Source organism: Grus americana, chromosome 9 (assembly GCF_028858705.1).
Source record: "Grus americana isolate bGruAme1 chromosome 9, bGruAme1.mat, whole genome shotgun sequence".
Taxonomy (NCBI): domain Eukaryota; kingdom Metazoa; phylum Chordata; class Aves; order Gruiformes; family Gruidae; genus Grus; species Grus americana.
The window spans coordinates 14390767-14415274 of NC_072860.1; the positions used below are offsets into that span (position 1 = coordinate 14390767).

Below are 24508 nucleotides of genomic sequence, written 5' to 3' on the forward strand. Positions count from 1 at the left end.
GTAGCAATAACGATGCATATTTTGTAGGAGGTAATTAGGTTTTCCATTACAAATTCTATGTTCATTGACTTACAGTGCTTTTCATTTGATTGTTTTTAAGGTTCCTAAAGCTTTTAACTGGATCACATTCAGAAACATACATATCATCTAATACTGTTATGTATTCTTACTCTTTAAAATTTTGTATCCTTTCACCATGTAGCTAAAACTCAGCTCTCAAAGAACATAACAGTTTATTATTGCAGACCTGTGGACTGTTCCACATCAGCACTGGCTACATCATTTATAAACTTCTATGTATGGTATGTGCTTATAAAAGTCAGGTCCTTTTTCAAGGCTGGTATTCTCTGCACTAGGGAAGCAAATCTACAAGGCATAAAAAGGCTCTCTATGGAGTTCCTGCAAAAAAACATGCCTGTGCCTTTCCTAAAACTTTTTGCTGGAGATTATACTTGAAGAATATTCATGAGGAACATGATAGAAATAAAAAGCAAGCCATCACTTTCTGAATTCTAAATCAGGTCTAAACTTCTACTTTCAAGTAAATATTACTACTGATGTAACTGATAAAGGACCTGTGTTTTGGATGAACAGAAAATTACATGCCTAAAATGAACTTGCTTTGACAGGAAAAGTCAAAGACTCCTAAGGAGAAACTCCATTTCCAAATCCACCCCCCTTAACACAGTTCTACACAAAAAGAAAATGGAAGATTTCTTATTATTTCCTTATTGTCTGCAAACTGAGGACACCAATCACAAGTACAATCTCTACAATGGGAAATGAAATTAAAACTCTATTGTAATTTACTGTTATCAACATATTCTTCTCTTCCCGTATTTATGCCATTTAAGGAACAATAAGGCATTTATATGTCTAGTGAGGAAACTGATTGTTCCCTACCTTGCAGAATTTTATTTCTCAATGCAGGGTAAAAATACGCTAGCAATGCGTGCACACACACAAAGGACAAATACTTTAAAAGTGGCTAGGAGTCAAAAATGCATCATTAATAATGTCTTCAAAAGGAGGCCTGTTTAGGAAGCAAGTCCTCTGCCTCTTAAAAACTCTGTAGATACTTTTCTGACTCTGATATTCTACAGTATGCACTGTACAGGTAGTGTTGGTGGTTTTGAATAACAAGTTCTAGACCTTCTTAGTAATATTTTAACTGACTAACTTTAAAGCTTTTATACCAACAAGTTACTGGACATTTGTTCCAGGAAACACTTAATGACCGACATTTACATATAGATTACCGAGGTAATTTACATTCCCTACTGCCATATGACCCACCACAGAAGCCTGATAGCTATGATTATTAGAGCCACAAATCAGATTAGCTGTCAACGGTGCTAGCCAGCTGGGTGGCATCAGTCCACAGGACCACCCGATCTACAGTGCTGCTGTTCCTCTGCATACAATGAGCATATGGGTTTGTGGTTTGTTTTGGGTTTTTTTTTTTTTAATTTCCATGTTTCCCACACATGGAAATTCTTGTCCTTCAGTGTCTCACACACAGGAGAACAGTACTCAAATGGCAATGTGCTCAGAAAGAACAATCTTTCATAATTGCATTCTTCTTGAGTCAGAAAATAGAGAGCACTGTAAAGTAACTGTTTAGCAATCTCCACCTCAAGGGTTAAAAGAAAAATCTCACAGAAGCCATAGAAACAGGCATAGCAATCAACTATTCCAGACTGTTGATGGCTGTGGTCAAGCTTTCATTGCTCACAGTACCAGTCTCTAGAGCTACAGCACATAACCATGAGCTATTTTTTCCACATTCATTCCCTGCTAAATGCTCTGGTCTCAGACAGGCCCAACTCTTTTTTAACAAGATTTTCAACATTAATTTCCCCTACGGGCAGCCAGAAGGTATTCACTCACTCTGATAAATATCATATGATGGAGGTCAACTTTCAGCCCCAGTTGCACAAAGAATTATGTTGGCAGGATCTGTACTCTTGTCAATAAATACTCCCATAAATCAGAATCTCAGAAACCTCTTGATCAAACGTTCCTCGATTCAAAACTCTAATCCCAAAGAAATATCAAATAGCAAATGATTTAATTATCTATATGGATGCTGCCTTACTTTGTCCCATCTTTTGCGCCATCAGACCACCTGACAAGACTGTACTATTGTGTAGCTAGTACTCTTACTACAGGAGTTTCAAAAGAAATGAGATTTTGCAGAAAACCTAGATACCAAAATTTGTGAACCTGGTTCTCATACAGTTTTTCAGTATCCTTAGCGCTGCATTTGAAATCCCCATCACCAGAGAAAGTGAGGCAGCCTTATAATTAAACTAGACCAGTTCCAGAGAAAAAGTCTTAGACAACCAAACTCTGAATTTGGTGTTTTGTGGACTTTTTAATGAACTACCATGTCCACAAGAGTTAGCATAATGAGCAACCTATGGCATGTTCTGCAGACAGTACAGATAGTAAGCTGGTAAGTACTGCATTCGGTGCTTTTAGATGTTTCTGATAAAATGTGTGTTTAAAAAAACCACACACGTTAAAAAAAAAGAACAACCAAGGGGAGATCTGGGCAGTGAGCAGTCTACATATATACTCAGGTAGTAGACAAAGTTTCTACTACCTTAAAATCATTTGTAATGGGCATGTCCATAGGAATCTCTGTGTGAATTTAAGAGAGTCAGCAGTGAAAGGAATACGTTACTCCTCCTGCGTGATGGGCCTGAACTCCTAATAACGTGTAGAAGAGGATTCTGATGGACAGAAATCCAAAGGATTGCAAATACATGTCTCAAAAGAGCTGCAGGTGAGTAGGTAAAGAAGGAAGACTAGTAACTGTTTCAACACTCACTTACAATGACTAAGTACCTGAGCCAGGTACTGCTCTGCCAAACGCAGCATCACTTTTGAAGGCCTCATCTGAGATGAGAATGAAAGTGCAAACCAACCTTGAAATGTTGGCCCTGAAAACATCAGTTTTTAAAATAGTATGTACAGGAGCCACTATTTTTTGGTATGAGTTCTATTTAATTGAGCAGCTCCTTACATAAAGTGGAGGCTTTCTAGTTGTAAGGTTATAGTACTCCTTTATAAAGGAGCGATAGCCTTCTAGGAGATTGGTATCTCCCTTTAAAAATTCCATTGTAAATGTGAAAATATTGAGGAGTCCTGAAAAAGCTTTTGTTCTGCCCTGAATTAGAAAAATAGCATCTAGCATCTTAGCCATATGCAGTTGTTTGTGGTAGGTGAAAGATTTAGGAAAAGGTTAAACTGATTTCCTTGAATTAAACACCTCAGGCAAGACCTATGGATCTTTTCTGTGTGCAAAATTCAGGCAGTAGATCCAGTGTCTCCACATCAGCTGCACTAGGGTGTGAAGCTTTGGGTAGGAAGGGCTTTCCTGTTGTAAGGAAAACAGACTCAAGTCTCATCAAAGGACTCAGCACTTTGCAGAAGAATGTTCTTTGGTTAACTGTTGACAAAAAGTCTATCAGGAACAGTGTAAAACAACACAGTAACTTCAGAAAGAGAAGTTAAAACTACAGCTAAATGAAACAAAACCCAGAAGATCTTCTCAAAAGTACAGACAGCACTTCAGCCCACATCACCATCCACAGCAGTGTAATTGCATTACTGCAACACTACCAGGAACACTACGTACAAATCAGGTTACCTCTGTTCCGGAAAATCCAAATTCAAGGTGAAACATATGTCAGTTATGATGGGGAGAAAAAAAGTAGTCTGTCTTCTAAGGAAACAGTGGGAAAGGTTGAATTATTGGACAAACTAGATACCCTAAGGAAAAATGGCTGCTCTCTAACCATATATATGAGTATATAAGTGGAGATGAATAAGTGAAGGCTGAAAATTAGTTTTATGTCAAAGAATGGAGCCTTCAAGAACACCCTTCTAGTAAGACAGTGAAGACATAAAACCTAATTAGCTCCAAACTGTAATTCAATAAGCTTACGAATAAAGATACTGTAGCTACCACCAATAAATGATGGGTTATAAGGTACTTCAATCCTTTATTGTGCTGCATTTTTGTTGATGTTCTTCACATACTGTTTCAGATTACATCAGTGGCTTTTCAGTCCAAAAGTGTTCCTTTTTTCATATGAAGTACTCTCTGATCAGTGTTACATATCAATTACTTGTATCTAACAGCAGGAAATAAAACAACCCAAAATAACTCTTCCCCCAGAACCATTTTATGCAATGAGATAAGTAAAACTGGTCATCTTGGAAAGACACAGTTATATCATTCTCATCCCTTTCTCCAAATACTAAATGGTAATAATATCTTGAAGAAACTGTACATTAATTTTTTGGGGTTTTTTTTGCATTGTAGTTCAGCCCTGAACCTTCCCGATTTGGATGTTCGATTTCAAAAAGACTCCTGTAAGTGGTACCCTTATGTCAAGAAGAAATTCTTGTAACTATTTTCAATACAGCCTTCAATTTCCACTTGCATTATCAACAATTATGTCAAAACTGAAGTCAGATTTCAAGTAAGTTAACATGAAATTTTGCAATACATTCACAGGCAGGTACCAGAAGTCAAGACCTTCCCCCTCCTCCCTGTCCAGTTTATTCAAATACGTGCAGCTCATGAAAAAGGAGGAAAACAGAAAAAAAAGACAGAACATCACTAACCTCTACCTGAAACAGTATTGTCTTTTGCTCAGTTCACAGGACACTGAACGTCTGTGCAGTGCGTTGCTGGTTACTCCTTGCAGCCTCCAGGAGAACAAGGCACATGTTCTCCTTGTACTCATCACCAAGTGATAAGAAACATCGAGTCACTAGGACTAGGCCACAGCACTGTCAGAAACACACTGAGAGCCCCATTGTGTACTGAAAAAACAGCAACAAGCTATAGGATGTTGTTCTGTTAAGCACAATTTCCCTGATTAATCAACTCTGTCATATCAGATTTTCACACTGTCTTAATTGTAAAAAGCTTGAAACTGTTAAAATACTAAAAATGGGGTATGTTAAAGCCTTAAAGGGAAAAAAAATTAAATTTCAAAGATAAGCTGAACTTACAGTTTGTGATGTCAGGAGGGGCATAACTGTCATTCATGAACATGCTGGTGGGTTTTGCAACTCTCAGATAGACAAAGTCAGATGTGTTCTTTAAGGCAGTCACTGCTTCTTCATGAGTAACTTCTTCTAAGCAAACACTGTTCACCTAAAGATAAAAAAATAAATTCTCAACACACAGAAATGCACGTTTTCACAGGACATTCACTGAAAGCTGCAATGGCATTGAGAGTCTTTACTAGGATTCATGTGCCACAAGCATAAATGGTTATATAAAAGTTACACAGGAGATGCATTGTAGTGTTGTTAAACAGATTTCAGATTTCCTCATGTGTTGAACACTGCAGATTTAATTTTCATCATTGATTTCCTGGCAATATCAATTTTTTTACCCATTTCTATGAAATAACAGTCTACCGGCAGACAGCTTAACCACAAAGTGAATCATGCCCTTACTGGGCCTAAAAGTGAAGAACCATTAAAAAAAAAAAATGCAGCTCCTACTTACAGCTAAAAGTTTGTCCCCAATCTGAAGTTTGCCATCTTTATGTGCTGCCCCGCCTTCAATGATTTTGGTTACATAGATGCTGTTGTCTCCAGGTATATGCTGATTTCCTACACCACCAGCAATACTGAAACCAAGACCTGCTTGAAGACAACATCATTACTCAAGAAACCTCTTTGCATTCATTAGATTCAAATTATTATATAAATAACAATGATATTTGTATCGCACATACACAAAAATATTAGGCTCTGGCTGAAGCAATACTGGATGCCTTTCCAAGTGAACCACATAATTTTCCAGAAAGTTCTGGAAAAGACTTAACATTTACAGAAGTTCTGAAAGTCAAAAGCTAAATCATTGTTTCATGCCTTGTGAAAGATGCACACAGCAGAGCTACTGCATAACCAATGATATTTAAAGAAACACTGTCCAACATTTATGCACACAGAAACAAAATAATACTTTCTCTGTTTTTTAGTCTCTCAAAGATCCTTTCTAGGTAATTCAATGAAATATTTTACTCTCATTCGTAATGTACTTAAAAAATACTAAATAATATTAGAAACACATTTTTATCATTTAAAACAAAAATATGCATTCTACAAGAACAGTTTCAAGACATACAGATAAAAATTCAGAAGCATTTGAGATGCCTTTATCTTATTTTTCATTAGTCTGCATTTCCTAGAACTTCATATGCAAAGTACTATTTAATTTCAAAAAATAAATGCAAAAAATCTATTGTCAACTCTATCCTTCTTGTGAAACAGAAGCTTTATACTTCCTACGTACCTTTAGGACCTTTTACAAGTTTGATTTCCACTATTTTTTCTGTAACTGGTTTTCTTCTTTTGACATACAATCGTACAATTGATCCCGCTTCTTTCAATGCTTCAACTGCTTTGCTGTGTGTCACATCACGAACATCCACCTCATTTACTCGTAGAATACAATCGTTAACCCTAGAGACAGCAACATTCATGTTCAGCTGTAGTGTTATACAGAGTACACGCATTAGGAGCCTAGTATTTTATCGACAATACACTAACATACGTGTAAACACATTAATATACACAGATTTTCCTTCAAAATTATATTGATTCAAGACAATGCTCTAAAATTCATTATTAATGCTTAAAAATAAACCAAGGATCATTAGAAAACATTTAAAGGGAGTATTTTGTTTACAGCTGAAGAGGATACCATCTTTACACGTGTTTAATTTAAACACTATTTTGAACAGAGCTTTGTACAAACTACCTTTTGTTTAGGCTGTAAGAAAGAATTAAAAAATTCAGAAACTAGGAGGCACACAATAAGAACACGCTAGTTTTAAGCCATGATGTGAACAAGTCAACCTCCATTCCTGCTTTTCACAAGCTGTTTAATCACTGGCCTTCCACTCCGTTTAACATGTTGCTGTAGTAACACCAAGCTCTCATTACACTAAGTACAATGCCTGACCCACCTGTCACCACGTTCTGCCAGATGTACCTCTGACAATGGCCAACAAGCTAAAATAAAGCTTTGAAATAAGCTTATTAGGACTAAAAACCATAACGCATCAGGCATTTGCGCCAGAAGTGATAGGGTAAGTTCTTGACAACACAAGAGAAAAAAAGCTGGTCCTACAGTCGGATGTGGGTTTTTTCCCCAAACAGTGATACAGGAGTATACTTATAGACTGTTCTGGATTAGAAAAATAATTCATTAATGCAATTTGTTATTAACTTCTAACAGTAGTCTTCAAAGTAAGTTGCAAATATCACCTGCTACCATCTAGTAATATGCCAACATTTCCTCAGTAGGAGTCAAGTAGTGGTAGCAGTCCACAATTAAATAAGAAAATAGGGTATACTGGAGGAGGAGTACTCTATTAATGTAAACAAAAAAATACGGCTTTTGAACACGAGTAGCATTTTTGAAAAATTAAAACACAGAATTATACCAAGCACAAAAGAGGGCCGCTGTTAAGCTCAACTGTCTCACAGATCAGAAAATATGCACATGGATAACCAAGAGTTACCTCTCCTACCTGTCTAAGCTTTTCCTTTGTATATTGAATTAAGGACTACAGAACATATGGCATAAGCAATTTATACCACCAAACAGAAAAGGTAAAGTTCACTTAATTTCACTTAACTGCAGATTTTATTGGGTGGGGGAAAAAATAAAATTGGTCCACTCAAACATTTCTCATTATTTACAAAATACTGTTGTAAGACAAAACTTATTTAAAATGTAATGTAGCATGATAAAACTACTGAAAGTCACAGGAAGTGTTCTATCCACTGTTTGAAAATATAATAATAAACATTTAGCAACCCAACACAGAAAGTCATCATACCGTAATCTTCCATCCTGTGCAGCTGCGCCCCCGGCTATAATTTTTGTAATGAAAATACTTGAATCATCCCCAATGTGTGGGTTGTCTGTACCACCTGCAATGCTAAAGCCAAGTCCTGAATTTCCCTAAAGGTAGAGGGGAAAAAAATTTACACATCTTTTTGGGGGTAAAAATATTCTAGTATATCTATATAGAACCAAATCTATATAATTTTCCCTGATAAAAAATATTAAAAGATACTTTAAGCAGTGTACGACATAACCATATGTGCAATATAATTATACTTATTTTCATAGAAGTAAGGAGACCATAAAGTCATTGTGTAACTGTGAGATACAGTTCCAACCCCATAGTTTTCTCATTGACGTGAGCTTCATGAACGAGATAAAAACTTCCCTCTCTAGTGGGAATCTTTGAGATTATTCAGATGAATACTTGTTCCTCATTAAATTATTAGTGACAATTTATTCTTCCCAGAGAAGCCCCCAAGTAATTTGTGTCACAGAGGTAATATATCCTCACAGATGCAGAGACTCAGACTGACATTTTCTCTTCAAAGGCTGCCTGCCCTTACTATCAACTGAAAGACCTCTTCACCCTCTCAGTAACCACCAAGAACTGCACAGGTATCAAATATAACCATTTCTGGCTTTCTTTTTGTTAACAGTGCAGCTCAAGAAAAGAGAGCCGAGACAGATCTCTACATCGCAAACCTAACAAAGCAATGCATATGACAAGGTGCCACACTTGTAATCTCAACAGGAAGCCTGATTCTAAATATAAAACTTAATGGTGTAAATAAAAGTCTATCATAAATGTCAATATAGGAAACAAAATAATAATTTGTGTTACTACTTTCTACAAGCCTAGATAATAACATAAAATGCAGTATGTCTCAGGGAGATCCTTCCCCCGTTTCACTCTTAGTGGTCAAGGATATTAATAAAAACTTCTATTCCTGCTCCAGAAACTGGGTGTATTTTTTTTTCTTTAGATTATATAATCTACCTAAGAATTGTTTTGGATTGCCATTTAGCAGTATCAAGAGATTAATTTTTCATATTAAAGTTTCATAAATCCCATCTAAAACAGAGTACAGAAAGACATTTATCGTGTTACCCTTTCAAGAGTAATTTCTTCATACTCATAATCTGCATCCGTGCCATTCACCTATAAAGAAAGCAAAGTGAGACTTAGAGGATTTTACACTTTACACGACACAGTTTGCTTGGCTGGCGGTTCATGCCCATCAAATCTCAGCTGATTCACACTGATCACTGAGCTCAGAGGGGATGTGTGATTTTCACGCTGCTCTGTATGTGAATCAGACACTCTTTTTGTTTGAGTTTAAAAGTTAAAATTTCAGAGAGCAGACTGTTCTACACAGTCCTTGGAGGCTTCTCAGGCAATACAGCAAGTTGGAACTAAAAAAAAAAAAGAAGGGGTCGTGGGGTAGAGAAGAAATTGCATAGAAGAATTGAGCAGTATTTTCAAACTGTTGTCCCTCATGGGGCAGGGCAAATCAAAACCTGATGCTTCATACCATTTGTCACTAGAAATGGGTAAGACCCTTCTAAAGCAACATTTAACAATGGTTTATATTACTACTTATCATGTTACATACATGCTAAAGATCAACAAATTAAAACAGAACCAAAACCAGAACAAGAGTTTAGAAGAAAGTTTTATAAAGCTAGATGGAAAACCCCAAATACTAGAACTAGCCCTGTCATTCTTAAGTTAGAAAGGATACCCACATTCTTTGCTGTCTACAGAACTAGGACAGAATCAAATAACAAAAGTAACATATCTAAACTAAGTGAAAACTATTAAATATCAAATTCTTAACCATATTTAATATCAAAGTAACATTTGAGGGTTTTCCCCCCCCCCCAATTACTAAGATATCTTGGAACTCAAATTCTGCCTTTCACAGATACCTACAACATGCAGCTGCAGGCAGTTCCCTATTTCAAGCCTTTTAGGATGAAATATTTAACAAGAAATAGCATTTATACTTTATCTTACAAAGCACCTTGTCTATTCTTGATATATTCTATTTCTGGTAATCTTCTGTACTCTTAACATACTATTCAAGATTTTATAAAGATACAAATATATACGTATAGAAGAAAGTATTTTAAAATCTGTACAGTTTTCTAGCAGAGAATTAAAAAAGGGACTTTAATTCACCCCAAACAAAATTAAGATCACATCTACATCATTCGTCATATGTTTATTTAACATATTTAAAAGCTCCAAAAGCTGAAGATGCCACAACTTTCACAGAGTGTCTAATATCAAGCTCATTTATCCCTCACTACAGTTTTTCCTCAATCTCTAATTATATCTCCCCTTAATACAATAGAAGCCATGTCCATTCCAGACATAAAAGATTATTATCTTCTTCATTGCACAGTACCGCAAAAATGATACGTCCTTAGTAGTTTGTTCAGTGGAAAAGATACTGTGGTTTTAACACATGATATTTCTCCATTAAAAAGGGAAGAGGTCTTGACCTTCTGAATACATGACACTGTATCTATTACTACACTAACACAACAGAAGCCACTGTGATCAAGAAGTTTTTGTGTTATCTCAGTCCTTGAGCTATTATCTACAAGAATGACAACATGTGCTAACTGAACCAGTCATCTAGTATTACAGTACCTGGGAAATGGTTCATGGTGACTGATCAGTATGTGGCTTTTTTTTTTTTTTAAAATAACCAGCACAAGAATCATTCCCCTATTCCCATTAGGCAAAGCAAAGTCAATCTTAATATACTTAAGCAATCTCTTTTTTATTTCCATGTACAAAACCACTTTAAAAATATCATCTAGATAAACAGGAACAAAAAAGAATCGCCATATTTTTTATCACAATTCCATAGTGCCCTCCCCCTTTTTTTTTATTTACCATTGCATTGATTTTATCTAACAAACCAAACATTAGCAGAGACAGGAGCAAGCATAAGTGAAATGATAAAAATCGCTGTCCTATTCTACCTTTTGCAAGTTTTGAAGTAATCTCAGATCCACTGAGCCAAGCTTTATTTGCAGGGACTTCCCCTGGATGAAGGAAGTTCTGTACAAATGCTGTAATTATGCCACAGCAATCTTCTTTGAATGTGAAAACCTATTAGTAGTTCAGCAGAATTTAGTTAGAGCCTTTTGACTGTACTGAAGTTAATTTTGTTGGTACATTGAATCTTTTCATGTGCCACCAACTTGAGCTTTGTTCTTTGCTTTTTTCTTCTTTCAACACAAAAAGCTTTAATAGGTAACATTTTTGTAGATTCATGATGCAGTTACTTCACCAGTATGATTTTACATTATTTAACAATTCTATTAGCTACTTGGGAACCTAGAAGCATATTTCTTTACTCAACCTCCTGTGCTTAAGGAGTACCTTAGATTACAGATAGTTATGGGCTTGTTTGTTTCACATTCACTGCAAACTGGTAATTTAGCTTAAAACTTTGAGCACCAATTTGTTCTGTTAATGCTATTTTCCCTTCCTGTTTCTACTACCTACTGTGCTCCATCTGCCTCTATCAGATGGGGCCTTTCTGAAACATGAATATGTATTTATTAATCACTTTTTTTCTTGGTGTGTGCACGAAGACACCCCACCTTCGGTATGCTTTTCTAAACCATATCTGCATCAAATCAATAAAAGAAGCTTTCAAGGCCAGGTTGGATGAGGCTTTGGGCAACCTGGTCTAGTGAAGGGTGTCCCTGCCCATGGCAGGGGGGTTGGAACTGGATGATCTTTGAGGTCCCTTCCAACCCAAACCATTCTATGATTCTATGAGAAGGGCCACACACACTGCATGCTACTGCTGTGATCTTTTAGTCAGATTCATCATTATTTCATGCAGGACTCATCTATGTCACTCAATTATGTCACTACACTAATCTTTTGTCTTCTGCTTAAACTTAATTCACACTTTTGTCTGCATTGAGCTATCACAGCTTCTTTCTAGAATGTTGTTAAGTTACAAATGCTTTTGACAAGGACAAGATTTACTCTTTGCTTGGTAATACCAGCACCTAGAATAAACATAACAAAGCAACTAGTACAGGCATTAACACTGCTCAGGAAAACAACAAGCAAGCGCGATCTAAGTAACTGTAGGAGGAAGATGCAGGAGGAAAACTCAGCCCTGAAACCTATGCCAGACTAACTTACATGATAAAGCCTCTGATGCCTCTATTTGCCAGTGGTATTCCTCTCACAAAAAACACAGTAACAAACACAAATTTTAGCCTCCACATAACTACACCTATTACCTTAATGTTTCAAACAGAACAAACACATTTTTATGAACTTTTGGAGCACTAACATCCTAAGTACAGCCACTGCATTACGAAGTGTTTTTATGACAAGTGCAATAATAATGGCACAATAAATACTAAAGCATCTGCCTGCACAGTTGAGGAAAGAGATTGTTCTCTGAACACTGAACCTCTGCAACCTCAACAGTGTTTTTCACTGTCACACACTGGTACTCACACAGAAGCTTCCACCTGCAATCTACGGGGTTTTTTTTTCATGAAACAGTTATTTAATCACTTCAAGTAACCATCACGACAGCTGACAAAATCAAGCCCCAGAGAGATGAAAGAGGTTTTATTAAACAGTAACAGACAAACAACTACATACATAAAACATTATCTAATGTTATAATTGAAAGCAAATGTAGGCTTACATATGTTGGAGTCTCCAAAGAATCTGTATTCACCAGCACTGGAGGGGGATTTGCCTTTAACAAAAAAATAAATTATACAGCATAAGAGAAAGCAATACTAGTGATAATTATACAACATTTAATTTGCTGTATTTCTCAAAGTTCTGTTAAAAGGTAGCTTCAGCTTGAGAATCTCAAAAATTCACCTTCTGAAACACTTGTTTCTACCCTGAACAAATTGTTTTCATTCCACGAAATCACATTCTTCCAAAACTTTGAGCTCATGTTTTATATACAAGTTCTGTCATTTATTATCTTGTTTTTCAGAAGAAAAACTGAGTCATGCTATCATTTGACATGATGTCAGTTACTCTGGTACTTGTGGTATGACATTCAGAAGTTGCTTTACCAGCCAATACCTTAAAACCAAATTTTGGTGGATTTGATTCCTCTTTCTCCCTACCAGGAACACTTCCTTCCCCCCCTTCAATTTGCAAAATGGAAACTTAGAGAAAAGCAAACTTATGAAGGATCTACAAAACTCACCGGTGAAAGCAAATCTACAGCAGACATTCATCTACTGCACAGCAGCATGTGCTTCCATCACAAAATTGCTATAGATTCACAAGCCATCAGCAGTCAGAGATTATTGCTACAGAAATATAAATTAGTATAGCATTCTTGCTAGCCAGGAACTGGGAGAATAAGCTAACACTTCTAGTCTGTGATGTTACTGAGAATTCTTCTGTGAAAAATGTGGGTTTAACTGAAAGAAAATTCATACAGACTGGTGGCATTTATCTGAAACATTTCCAAATAAACAGGTTTCCTATTTTTGCATCAATTACCTGCCTTTAAAATAGGTAGCATCTAGCGTGCTCTAAGAACAACAACAAAAAAATGGGTGCAGATGTATTCCTGACTCCAAATACTGTTGATGCATTAAGTTCAGTGGGAACTGCAAACTCAGTGGCATAAAGCAATGTTAATCTCTTCACTGCTTTAATGAAGATCAGGTTTTTTTTAAACAGGTATGAAAATCCATTATGTTTAAAATTAAGATTATTTTTTTTTTAAATCTCTTATGTGTGTGTGTGGAAATGAATTTAGGGACAGATTAACAGGCTGCAATAGAAGCTAGCATTAAACTCATTTAAAAATAAACTTAAGACCTACAAAAACATGGCAATTACATTAACCTATTCATATTCTGCATTTTAGTTCCATTGCCATGACAACAACATACTTCTGAAGAATTCATGACTTAAAAGCTCCCAAAAGCTAGGAGTAAGCGATGACTCAGAAGTTCCTTACAAAAAACTGAGATGAATAATCTACCATCACTAGACAGGAGTCATCAATTTGCTATCAGGTTGCTGTGTCAGAAATTAGGCCTGTATCATTTAAAAAGTACTAAAATCAGGTGGTATCAATGCAAGTTAACACAATAGACTATTACAAAAGGGAAACAAAAAGGATGACACTTCTGACTGTCAAGATGCCAGGAAGCACCTTTCTCACCGAGCAATTCTAGCAGTAGATGCCTAGGCAAGCTTTACACAGTACAGAAATCAAATACTAGTATCACAATAAAAATATCTGTCAGAACAATGCTATCCCTCACAACCATTTTCTGCCATTAACTTTCATTCCAACTTCTGCTTATTTAAGTGCAAGTTCTTTTAATGTAAGATTTAATTAAAAATAAGACCCTGTATTAAAAATACCAGTCAATTAAATTACGCATCACCATCCCTGTAAGAGTTTTACAATTAACATGATTTTAACAAAACAAAACATTGTATTAAAAAGAACCTGGCTGAATGTGAGGCATTAGGAGTCTAACTCTCACTAGATCTACAAAAGAACAACATACATACATTTGTTTTATATTTGTGTATCAACTATGAAAAGATTTTTTAATTTATAAATAGGAAACAAAACAAGGATTAATTTTGAAAGTTCAGTCATGTTCTTTGCATTTCACTCAATTTTGGAATTTATTTTTATTTAATGTTACGATTCTGTAATATCCAAGTATATTCAACAAAACCAGTGCCAGTGAAGCTGGTTTCCCATCAATCCTTTTCTTGACGCTGGTAAGTGTTCTTTAATGTCTTACAAGAAGAAGAGGAAGACTAGCTAAAAGCAAATTGCTATTAGTAGGTAAGGTTCCTATGTGAACAGTATGTTTGCGACAAACTAGCCAACCGATGCAAAACAGCTTCCATAAGTTAAGTGATTGCTCCTAACACTCCTGCATTTATCTGAATTCTCCATCAAGAAGCAATAATTTACCATCATTTCCAAGTGGGAAGGAGAAAAGCTTTGTGCCAGGCATTCCAAAGGTATGCCTGGACACTGCAGAGACACGGGGCAACATCCAACTCAACACATCAAATGTTTTTGGAAGGAAGATCTGGTATTTTGGTCTGTTATGCAAGAGCTCTCCACATTACCTAACACTTCCAAGCTTCTGCGCCAGGGCTTGTTCAAATATTTAAAAAACATTTGTCAAGTTTGTTTACAAGCAGACTAAGGGCTTGCCTAAAGGGTAAAGCGACTAACAAAACAGAAAGATGTATCTATTGCACAAAAAAGCATCTGTCAAATCCAAAGTTGATTATAACTTTCTATGGTATTTTCTAACTGCTTGGAATCACGTATGATGCAGAATTGTATCACTAGCTCCTGCAGACATTGATATGCGCTCAGAAGTCAGAGGCGCAGACCACTCAATTCTTACTCTTCTGCTTGTAATTCAGCATCATCAATGGACATTAACACTACCACAGCAACGGCAGTCAAAGAAAATATAAATACATATAGTGCTAATTATTTTATTTTAAATTAAGTTTAGCCTACTGGCAATTCCTGGAAAGTAAATGCTACCAGAGACTCAGTTATCTTTATCCATCAAGGCTGACAAAAAAGTCCACTGGTTGCACTAGTCTGTCTCAAGTCCTGATGTGGGCAGAATCCCTCTATAAGGAATAAATAGTTCTGAAACGAATCAGATCTCTGGACTGCCTGTTGGGAAAAGTACGGGTGACTGATTGTGTAAATACACATCCACTAGAAACTGCACTGTAAAACAGCCAACTGTAAGAATGGTTGATAATTATTGGATCATGTAAAATTTAACAATGTAGCAGAGATTAAAAAAAGATTACCACTCATTGCAAGTTTAGCAGTATAGCGTGAAAGCGGACATGAAGAAAAAAATACTGATGTGTATACTAGAAAAATATCCCAGTAATATTCCGGATAGCTGAATTCCCTTTTAAAGTTAATAAATATCTGACATCAAATGATTCCACAAAGTGACCCATCTTTTCAGAAGACATGCACCCATCTTTTGAGATTTTGCACTGAAAGTTACAGTAAAGTTACAAAAAATAAAAGCAGAATGCCATTCTATATGAAAAAAAAAAAAAAAAAAACCAACTGCTACCTATTATAAATTATTCCATAGCTTGCCATGCTGTGGTCACAAATTTCAAGTTACATGCAAGATATTAATGTTAACTCATGTTTACTGCTTTTACTTGTCTTGATGGGTTGGGTTTTGTGTGTTGGCATTATGTGACCTAAAGGATGAAGATCCAGAAGGGAAGCACAATCTATGAGTCAAATATGTTAAGAATGGAGGGGTAAAAAAAACAAACCAAAAAACTAAAATCTTTTATGTTCTAAATGCCCCCAAATACATTAATACCAACAAATGGCTGGAGAACAGAAGAAACGTCATGCAAGTGCAATCGATCAAAGACATATATTAAGTATTTGTATATGAGACAATTGTCTATAAATAAATAAAGCAATAACACTTTAGTAAGGGTGAAATGGCTCTAAAATTATTAAGTGAGAACACAAAATATCCTATTTCTTCTTTCCATTCTTTTAGGTTTTTTTTCTTTAGTTATTTTAGTTACTAATACACTTCCATATGAAAATATACATGTTTTAAATGGACTAAGAGCTGCTACAAAACAAACAAAAATTAGAATGAAACTTTAGTGTACCAAAACATGAATTTAAGCAAAACAATGAAATAAATTGAATAAATAAAAGTTGAACAAATTTAAAAAAAAAAAGGAATAAAAACCTGTGGTATGGTGGATGGGATGACAGTGGTCTCAGCAGGGACTGGTGGGACAGGGATCACAGGGACAATGGGAGAAGAGGAAGGAACAGCTTCTGTGGGCTAAAAATCACCAACAAAATGTCAAAAATAATGAAAACTAGAAAAGCATTTTAAAACAAACAAGATTCAAATCTAACAGCTTAAAAAAATTCTGAAATAGCATATGGATTTGGAGACCATAACCACCACTGAAGACAACCAACCATCTTTAACCGTGCTGTATCTGGCAGTACATCCCCAGCAACATGCTGATGTCAGAGAACCCGAAGCAGTGACTCTCATTGCTTATTCATACCAAGTTAATCACCTTCCAGTAGAGTAACAAGGCTTTGGGTCCAACAGAAAACCTGTTCACATCAGTGGACGAACTCAGGCTTTTTGTTGGCTGGTTTCACAACAGAAGCCCTTCACCATTATACAACAGTGGGCAAAAGCAGGGAAACAGTGGCTAAAATTGGTAGCACTAAACAAAGTTAACAGTCTTTTTTGGTAAAGGGGAAAAAATCAGAAGTACATTAAGGTTTCCAAACCAGCCAAAAAAATCAAAGAAAATCTTTTAGTCAAATGGGCAGGATGATCCTAAACAGATTCGATCTACCTCTCAAAGATCTTCATACAGGTTTACCATAAACCTTCAAACAGAATAATTTTGGTCCTATGAATTTTCATTAAAACACTAACCAGGAAAACTACTGACACTTCAGCTGCAAGAGAACAAGACTACAAATAGCATTTTGAGCAAAACATTGACTCAAATCATTTTGAGATGTTAACATACTAATTGTTAACAAGTTGTCAGGAACATAAACTACTAGCAGCTATCATCAAAATTACAAGCTGAACAGCAGATCAAAGCTCTTGCAACATAGTTCTTCCAAGACATTCTTGTGATCTTTTAGTATAATGAAGCATAATGGCAAAAGAAAACACTAAATCCTGAAAGTGAACCCAAAACCCAGAACATTAAAGTATTAAGCATATTTTAAAAGTTTGAGATCCTTTAAAACACAAAGCAACATAGACCAAGAGCATATACCAAATTAAGTAGTAAAAGCAAATATTAAAAAAACCCCTGAAACAGCCCTAGAGTAGCAACCCCTATTAAATGTACATATGGTATTCCTACAGGGTTTTTTCAGCTCAATCTACCCAAAATGAACAGCTCGTGAAAAAATGTTCAAGTTATTGAAAGATGTAAGAACAAGATATATTTGATATCTTGAAAGATTATTACTACTGTTATTTAAACATCCTTGCCTCTGTGGAAACGGCACAATCTTTCAAGTGTTAAAAAGGGAGGGTGGGGGAGAATTGGTCTAGAAAATGATAATACACATTTTGCAAAAGATGCAGGAAACGCTCAGTGCAACAAACCTCCAGTTACTGGAAGAACAATGCAGCCTTTAGAGGACAGATCAAATTAAACTGCTGGAGCAATCACTCAGCCCTATATATGCAAAAAAAAATAAGCCACCCCTTCCAGTCTGCCCTGTTCCAAAGTAAGCAGCTTCCCATGTGTGCACACAGTAAAAAAATTCTGTTAACCAAAGTTTCAGATATCCACATATTACATATCAAATACAACACACCATTAAGGCTGACAAGCTACCTGCTCACAGCTCAGAAAAATTCCAGCTTTACAGTTACAACACCTGCAATAAAAGGTTGAAACCAAATCAAAGTTATTCTTAGATACTGACCACACTCCCTTGCCCTTTGACTTAGCAAAATAACTGACACAATCATAGTTGATTTTCTTATGGGCCAAACAATCCGCACCCTTCTCCCTGCACCAAACGGCAGCTTGCTTTTCCTGTTTCCTTCCTTTTCTCAATTCTTAACTCCCATCTCCCTCTGGGCTTCTCGTTCCCAAATGCTTCAAGAACTCTTCCAACCTGTTGCAATTTTTATCCTTATTGTTTTAAACCTGACATGTTCAAAGTCCTTTTATTCTTTCAGGTTCCAGTCTCATAAGCTGTTAGTACTGTCATTGCATTTTCCCCTTGTGCTGTTGGTTTAGTATCCGGTGACTCTTAAAAGCCGTTCCCTGCTCCTCCTGGCAATGTTCCTTTTGGGTCTCCTCCACTACCAGGTGGGCCAGGAAAGAGGTGACACCACTGGCAACCACTTTCAAAGGATGTGCAAATCGAAATGAAGGCACAACTGTCTTCACTTAAACATTTCATGGAATACAGCATTGATGTGGGCACTAAGGCTACCACAGGCAAGAACAATACCAGAAATTAAGGATTTCGAACCAGCAGAGCAAGATGACCTGGAACATCATTATAACAGAAGAATGCTGATTTTATTTTAGTATGGCATGTAATCAGTCTGGAAATTATTATATGGTACAGGCATCTGTGAGATCAGCTCAGGGTATCGCTTTCACTGCTCTGCTTCCCAGGAATCTTCAAGAAACATTTGTAATTTTTAGGAATATTCCAAATTAAGATGCTAAAGTATTCTGAAAAACAAAAGCTTGTCCTCAAAATAGTTTTAAATAAAGGTATCTCTGACTGCATTTAATAATTTAATAGGAATGCATGACTTGAACAATAACTCACTTTAACAGAGTCTGTCAGCCTAAATAAATGTGCTAACACCTACAATGAAAAGGCATTCTGTTACAACAGTACAATAAATCTCGAGTAATTCTTTTTTAAAGTGTAAGGATTGTCTTTCTAATATTTATAAACAAAAAATGATAATTTAAGTGATATGTTTAAAAAAGCTAAGATAATAATATCTTTTAGTGATCAATTAAAAGGAGTGCCTCCAAATGTAACACTAAGTCCAGACGTTGTGAAAAGGAAGAATACATCCATTTTCTCGTCACAAATAATTCCCTTCTGTGAGGAAATACTGACTAATCTGAAATTATCATAGCACCATACACATTCCAAAGCAGGTCAACTAAATCAGCAAATTCCATAATGCTGCTATTTGTCAAGTACTAAAAGACATATTTTGGAGAACAAAAATCAAGCAAACCAGACTTTCCTCATTTTCAAGAAATTACTGTAAAAACTCTAGACTGTATACAGTGCAACAATATTAATAAGAAAACACTGAACAGAAGTATTTCTTTACCAGACCAATTTCAATTACTACTACTTTGATTTCTAGTGATTAAAATACAAAAGAAAATTAAATAACATTAAGTCTCTAGAAATAGCAGGGATAAAACTACAGAAAGACAAAGTGACATACTTTCTACAGTTTGCACCAAAAATGCACATTTATAAATACCTAGCACAATACATACCTTTTCTAAAGAACAATTAGAACACGAGCCATCAGACACCCAACCACTAGCAGCTTTTACTTTTGCTGTGCTTTTTGTAGGACTCTTTTTTACACTGTCACGTAGGTTTATAAATTTTCCTCTGTGTTTGGAGGACACCGGCAACGTGGATGAACTAAAAGATGTATGAATGCTCAGCGCCTGCTGCTGATGCTGGAAAGGCTGCTTTGGCAGCATAGGAAAATTTTGATGTATTTCCATTCTCGGGCTCCTTGCTAAATCGGTGAGCTTGAGCATTCCCATTTCACCATCATCTGTAGTACCACAGTATTTGTAGTCATGACAGTGAGCAGTCATGAAACTAGCAACACAAATAGGTTTTTTGCAAAAAATTAAAAAAAAAAAAGGGGGGGGGGAGGGGAAAATATTGCTTCCTGAGAAAGTTCAAAATATGTTTGTTTTCTAGATGATGGTCATAGGAAGAAACACTAAATGAAGTACTGCATGTTGTGCACTCTCTCACTCTATTTAAAGAGCACCATTGAACCACCACACGACAGTCAATTTGCTGGGAATAAATAATCAATACAATGCACAAACTATTGAATAGATGGCAAAAGTCATCTGACTTTATTAAAAAGAAGCTATGAAAGGTTACAGTAATTTTCTTTCTTCCATAAGCTCCTACTATCCCTAAAACAACCTCAAAACTTCTCCAAGGTTTACATCTAGAAAGTTTTAATATACCAATTCCTCTACTTTTCTGAATACTTTATAGGGGCTGAAAAATAATGAATTTAAAGGAGTTTACGATGAAGAGTATATGATTTGTGACTGGGTAGATACATTGCACAAGATTGCAACAGTAAACTTTCATCAAAGAAAACAAATTTGTTCAGACCATAACAAGAATTACTTTGTTTTAGTAATTTTAAGAGTTGCATTTCCATGAAATACAGTAGGACTGTGAGACCACAATTTTAAAGTGCAAATTATTTAAATTAAAAGCTAAAAAAAGGAAAAGAAAAAAGACATTCAAATGAACCCAAGTTCTTTATTATTTTATTCATTCAGTTTTTAATGCTATGGATGCATGATCTCTATATTACATTTTTACCCCAATTTTCAAAACAAAAAAGCTCCAAAACAACTCCTACCCCCCCAAAAAAACCCCCCCACCAACCACACAATGAGGAGCTATTTTGATTTAATCATGCTGTTGAATATTTAACTTTACTAGCCAATTCTGAATTAATCATTCTAAAAAGAGGTAAGGATCAGAAGTTAATTTCCCTCAGTCTACATGAAAATTGACATCTAAATAGACACCCCTGTAATTCCTAGCCTCACAGAAGGCAGAAGCAGGCTCAAGTCAGCCGTCATGCAGTCTTCTCGACAGCGGGGACACAACCAGCATTTGCACAGCTCTGGACCAGCCACAGCACACACCATCTACCTCTTGCCCTATGGGTCTGTTCTATGAATATGCTGTGAATCTGAATATCTGGCACTGGGTATGATAGGAATGAAGGACACCAGCCCATAGGAACCAAAGCTTGATTAGATCAGCTGTACTGGATAAAAATGGAGAGATTTCATCAGTTCATAGCACTAAAACATGGTTCTTCTCCCTCTCACTGTACACTTTACTACAGCAAATCTGAATATTTAAATAATATGAGTCAGCATAATTTTGACACGCAGAACAAAAAACTAGAAATACAGACCTAAGTACAAACATTTCCGGTTATTTATAGCATGGATATTAAGAGATAAATAGGAACTGACAGATGCTCCTCTAATCACCAAGAGCTGCCGTGTCTCATCTTCTACCCAGAATGGATGTAATCAAGAGCTGCATAACATATCATTAATGCAATATTCATAAATGCAGAGACAGAAAGGTTTCTGGCCAGTGACAGGAAGTTGGAAATGTGTTGGTCATACAAACATTTGCAGACTTGTGCATGTTTATGGTAGGTATGTCTTTTGCCTTTGAAGCACTGGGGAGCTGGAAGACTGTGTCCCACCAATACCTATGGGCAGAGGCACCCAGGTTGTCCTGTGCTAGACAACCCAAGAATCTCTAGATTTTGTTATTGAAGGGCAAAGGCAGAGAGGAAGATAAGCACGTTGTCAGTGTGCAGATAGGTAAAAAGTTCAAAACCAGCAAATCACAACTTCTCCTCTGAGAAATTTCCACAGATGTGTTAATACTGAGCAACTGAGGCACCTCAGCCTGCAGGGATTATGCAGGCAGAGGCTGGGTCTTCTGTCAAAGCCTCCCTATCAGCATCTGTATCAGCATCCTCTTTGGCAACAGTGTGCCAAATGGCTGCTTTTGTAGATCATGAACTTTTTTTTTTTCCAGAAATGTTATCAAGATTGCTTGAGGTTTAGCAGGCATTCATACCACCCATTTTACCTGCATATCAATATTCTATTTTCTACCCAGCATGCCATTGTCTAATTACTAAAATGAAGAAAGGAAGAAGCAAGGGGGTTTGGGTATAAGGCTTTTGTCTTGCGTACATAACAAATCCCAAAATAGGTGATATTCCTATGTCAGAAAGAACATCTTATTCCTGGAGGCATCAACTTTGTTGAAAACACATAGACCAAGTAGCCTCTTGATTAAAAAGAAAATCGTCTTTGAAGTGCACTAAGTGAGAAAGTGAGGACAAGGGGAGGGGATGCTGGATACCATGTTCTTGGAGACCCAGTTGTCTTGCTTCCTATATTCTCCTCCAAACAAGAAAGAGGAAGACACAAGGCAAAAGATGAGACAAAGGAATTCACATCTCTCCAGTGTACTTTCAGACATGCTGACTTCAGTGGCAAAAGAATGAAGATGATGTAGCAGATAAGTGGTAACAGCACAAGGTTTTTTTCTGGAAGCCCTCATGCCTTTGGTCCTTGAGATGGTATCAGTAAGATATCAATAATTAAAAGAAAACAAAAACTTGAAGACACTTGTATTTCCAAAAGCAACAGTCCAAGCACCAAAACACAGCCAAGGAACAGGAGGTACAAGCAGAACACCTAACTCACCCAGGGCTGCACGGTCTGTCAGGGCAATCTCCAGTAAAAAAGCTTAGGTTGCATCGAAATTTAGTGTTATGCAAGTATGGAAAGTGAATATAACATCTTGGTTAAAAATACATAGGAAGAGGAAAGGAATATATAATCAAAGCATAGTAAGGCTTATCTAGAGCAATCATGGTGTAAACAAAATGAAAACAGACAACAGCAAAAAAAAAACAAGGGAAAAAAAGTAGAGAAGGCAAGAAGAATTATATTACAAGAGATTAATCATATATTTGACAGTCATTCTGCCCAATTACACACATGTGAGGTAAGGCAGCGCCTGCCTTGCAGTTGTACTGGTAGAAAAAAAAAATCTCTGCCGAAGCAGTGGGACATATGCATAATTCAAGGCAAGAAAAAGCAGTTATGTAACTAAAGCTGAACAGGTTTGGCAGATCATCTTTTGACTGCAGAAAGCCTCAACCCACAAGTGTTCTCTGCAGACTGTATTAATTACTTGTATGAACTGCTCCACTCTAATATCAAGCACTAAGTGATTTTTTTTATAACCAGAGGGGGTTCAGGATCAGGTTGTCCTTTTGTATTACATACTAACTCTGAACAATTTGTTGCTAACACAAAGCTGAATCATCAATATTTCATTCTTTTAAATTACTACACCAAATGTACAGTGCACACTTCTTTGCAGCAATCTGTTAAAGTGCCAGTCATCTTTCACAAGTAATATTTCTTCAAGAATCATTTCTTTCCACATCCTGTAACACCCACTCAATAGCTGGATAACAACAATACCTGCGGAAAAGGAAAACAGCACTAATATTTGACCAGCAATGTCTACTGCAAAGGTCTGTTTTTAAAGCTTCAATAACCAACTTCCATGACTTCAAAAAGCAATTCTAATAGCTGGAAAAATCCTCCAGAAATAATTCTGCAGTTCACCCCTTCCATTGCCTTCAAGCAGATACCACAAAATCAGCAACTTCTGTTAATATGATTCAACTGATGAAAACAAGCCTGTATTTTATTTCGTACTTTCAAGAAGAGGTAATGCATATCTTCCAAATTGAACACAACTTTAAAAGTGGTACAAAAAACCAATTTTGATTCAATACCCAGTGACAAAGCTGAATATAAAAGCCTTGTTTTCTTTCTAGAAATACATAATTTAAGGTCTGGCAGTATAGTTTTATATCTTTTCTCTGCACTACATCTTAGAATGCCACAGGACATTTCACTAGCAAAGCTGCTATTTTAACAACTTTGCATCCATCTTTCTCAAAAATCACGAAAGTCGATACTCATCTAAACATACCTTCAGAGATTTACAGGCTGTTTGGTGGAGTCTAATGGTCATAAGCCCAAAGCACAATTGCCATCCGTCCTCATTCATAATCAATGTTCGCTGTATGCTGCCCAGAGCACCTAAACCTGAGGACACAGCTAGCTTTAACGCTGATGTACCGTGTTTGCCATATTCCTCCCTAAGT

The 24508-nt window shown here is 36.3% G+C and overlaps 1 protein-coding gene across 21 annotated transcripts in view; it reads right to left on the reverse strand.

Moving 5' to 3' along the window:
- The window catches only part of DLG1 (discs large MAGUK scaffold protein 1), a 158954-nt gene that overhangs the window by 49601 nt on the left and 84845 nt on the right, over window positions 1–24508 (reverse strand). For 13 of the 21 annotated variants that reach the window (XM_054835174.1, XM_054835164.1, XM_054835167.1 and 10 more), the window contains 7 exons: window positions 16688–16786; window positions 12601–12654; window positions 9006–9056; window positions 7887–8011; window positions 6332–6501; window positions 5540–5676; window positions 5035–5179 (listed from right to left, as the gene is read on the reverse strand). In XM_054835174.1, coding sequence (XP_054691149.1) covers window positions 5035–5179; window positions 5540–5676; window positions 6332–6501; window positions 7887–8011; window positions 9006–9056; window positions 12601–12654; window positions 16688–16786 — 781 coding nt within the window. The remainder of the gene's footprint in view (window positions 1–5034; window positions 5180–5539; window positions 5677–6331; window positions 6502–7886; window positions 8012–9005; window positions 9057–12600; window positions 12655–16687; window positions 16787–24508) is intronic. The other 8 variants (XM_054835166.1, XM_054835175.1, XM_054835170.1 and 5 more) reach the window with 1 other exon arrangement.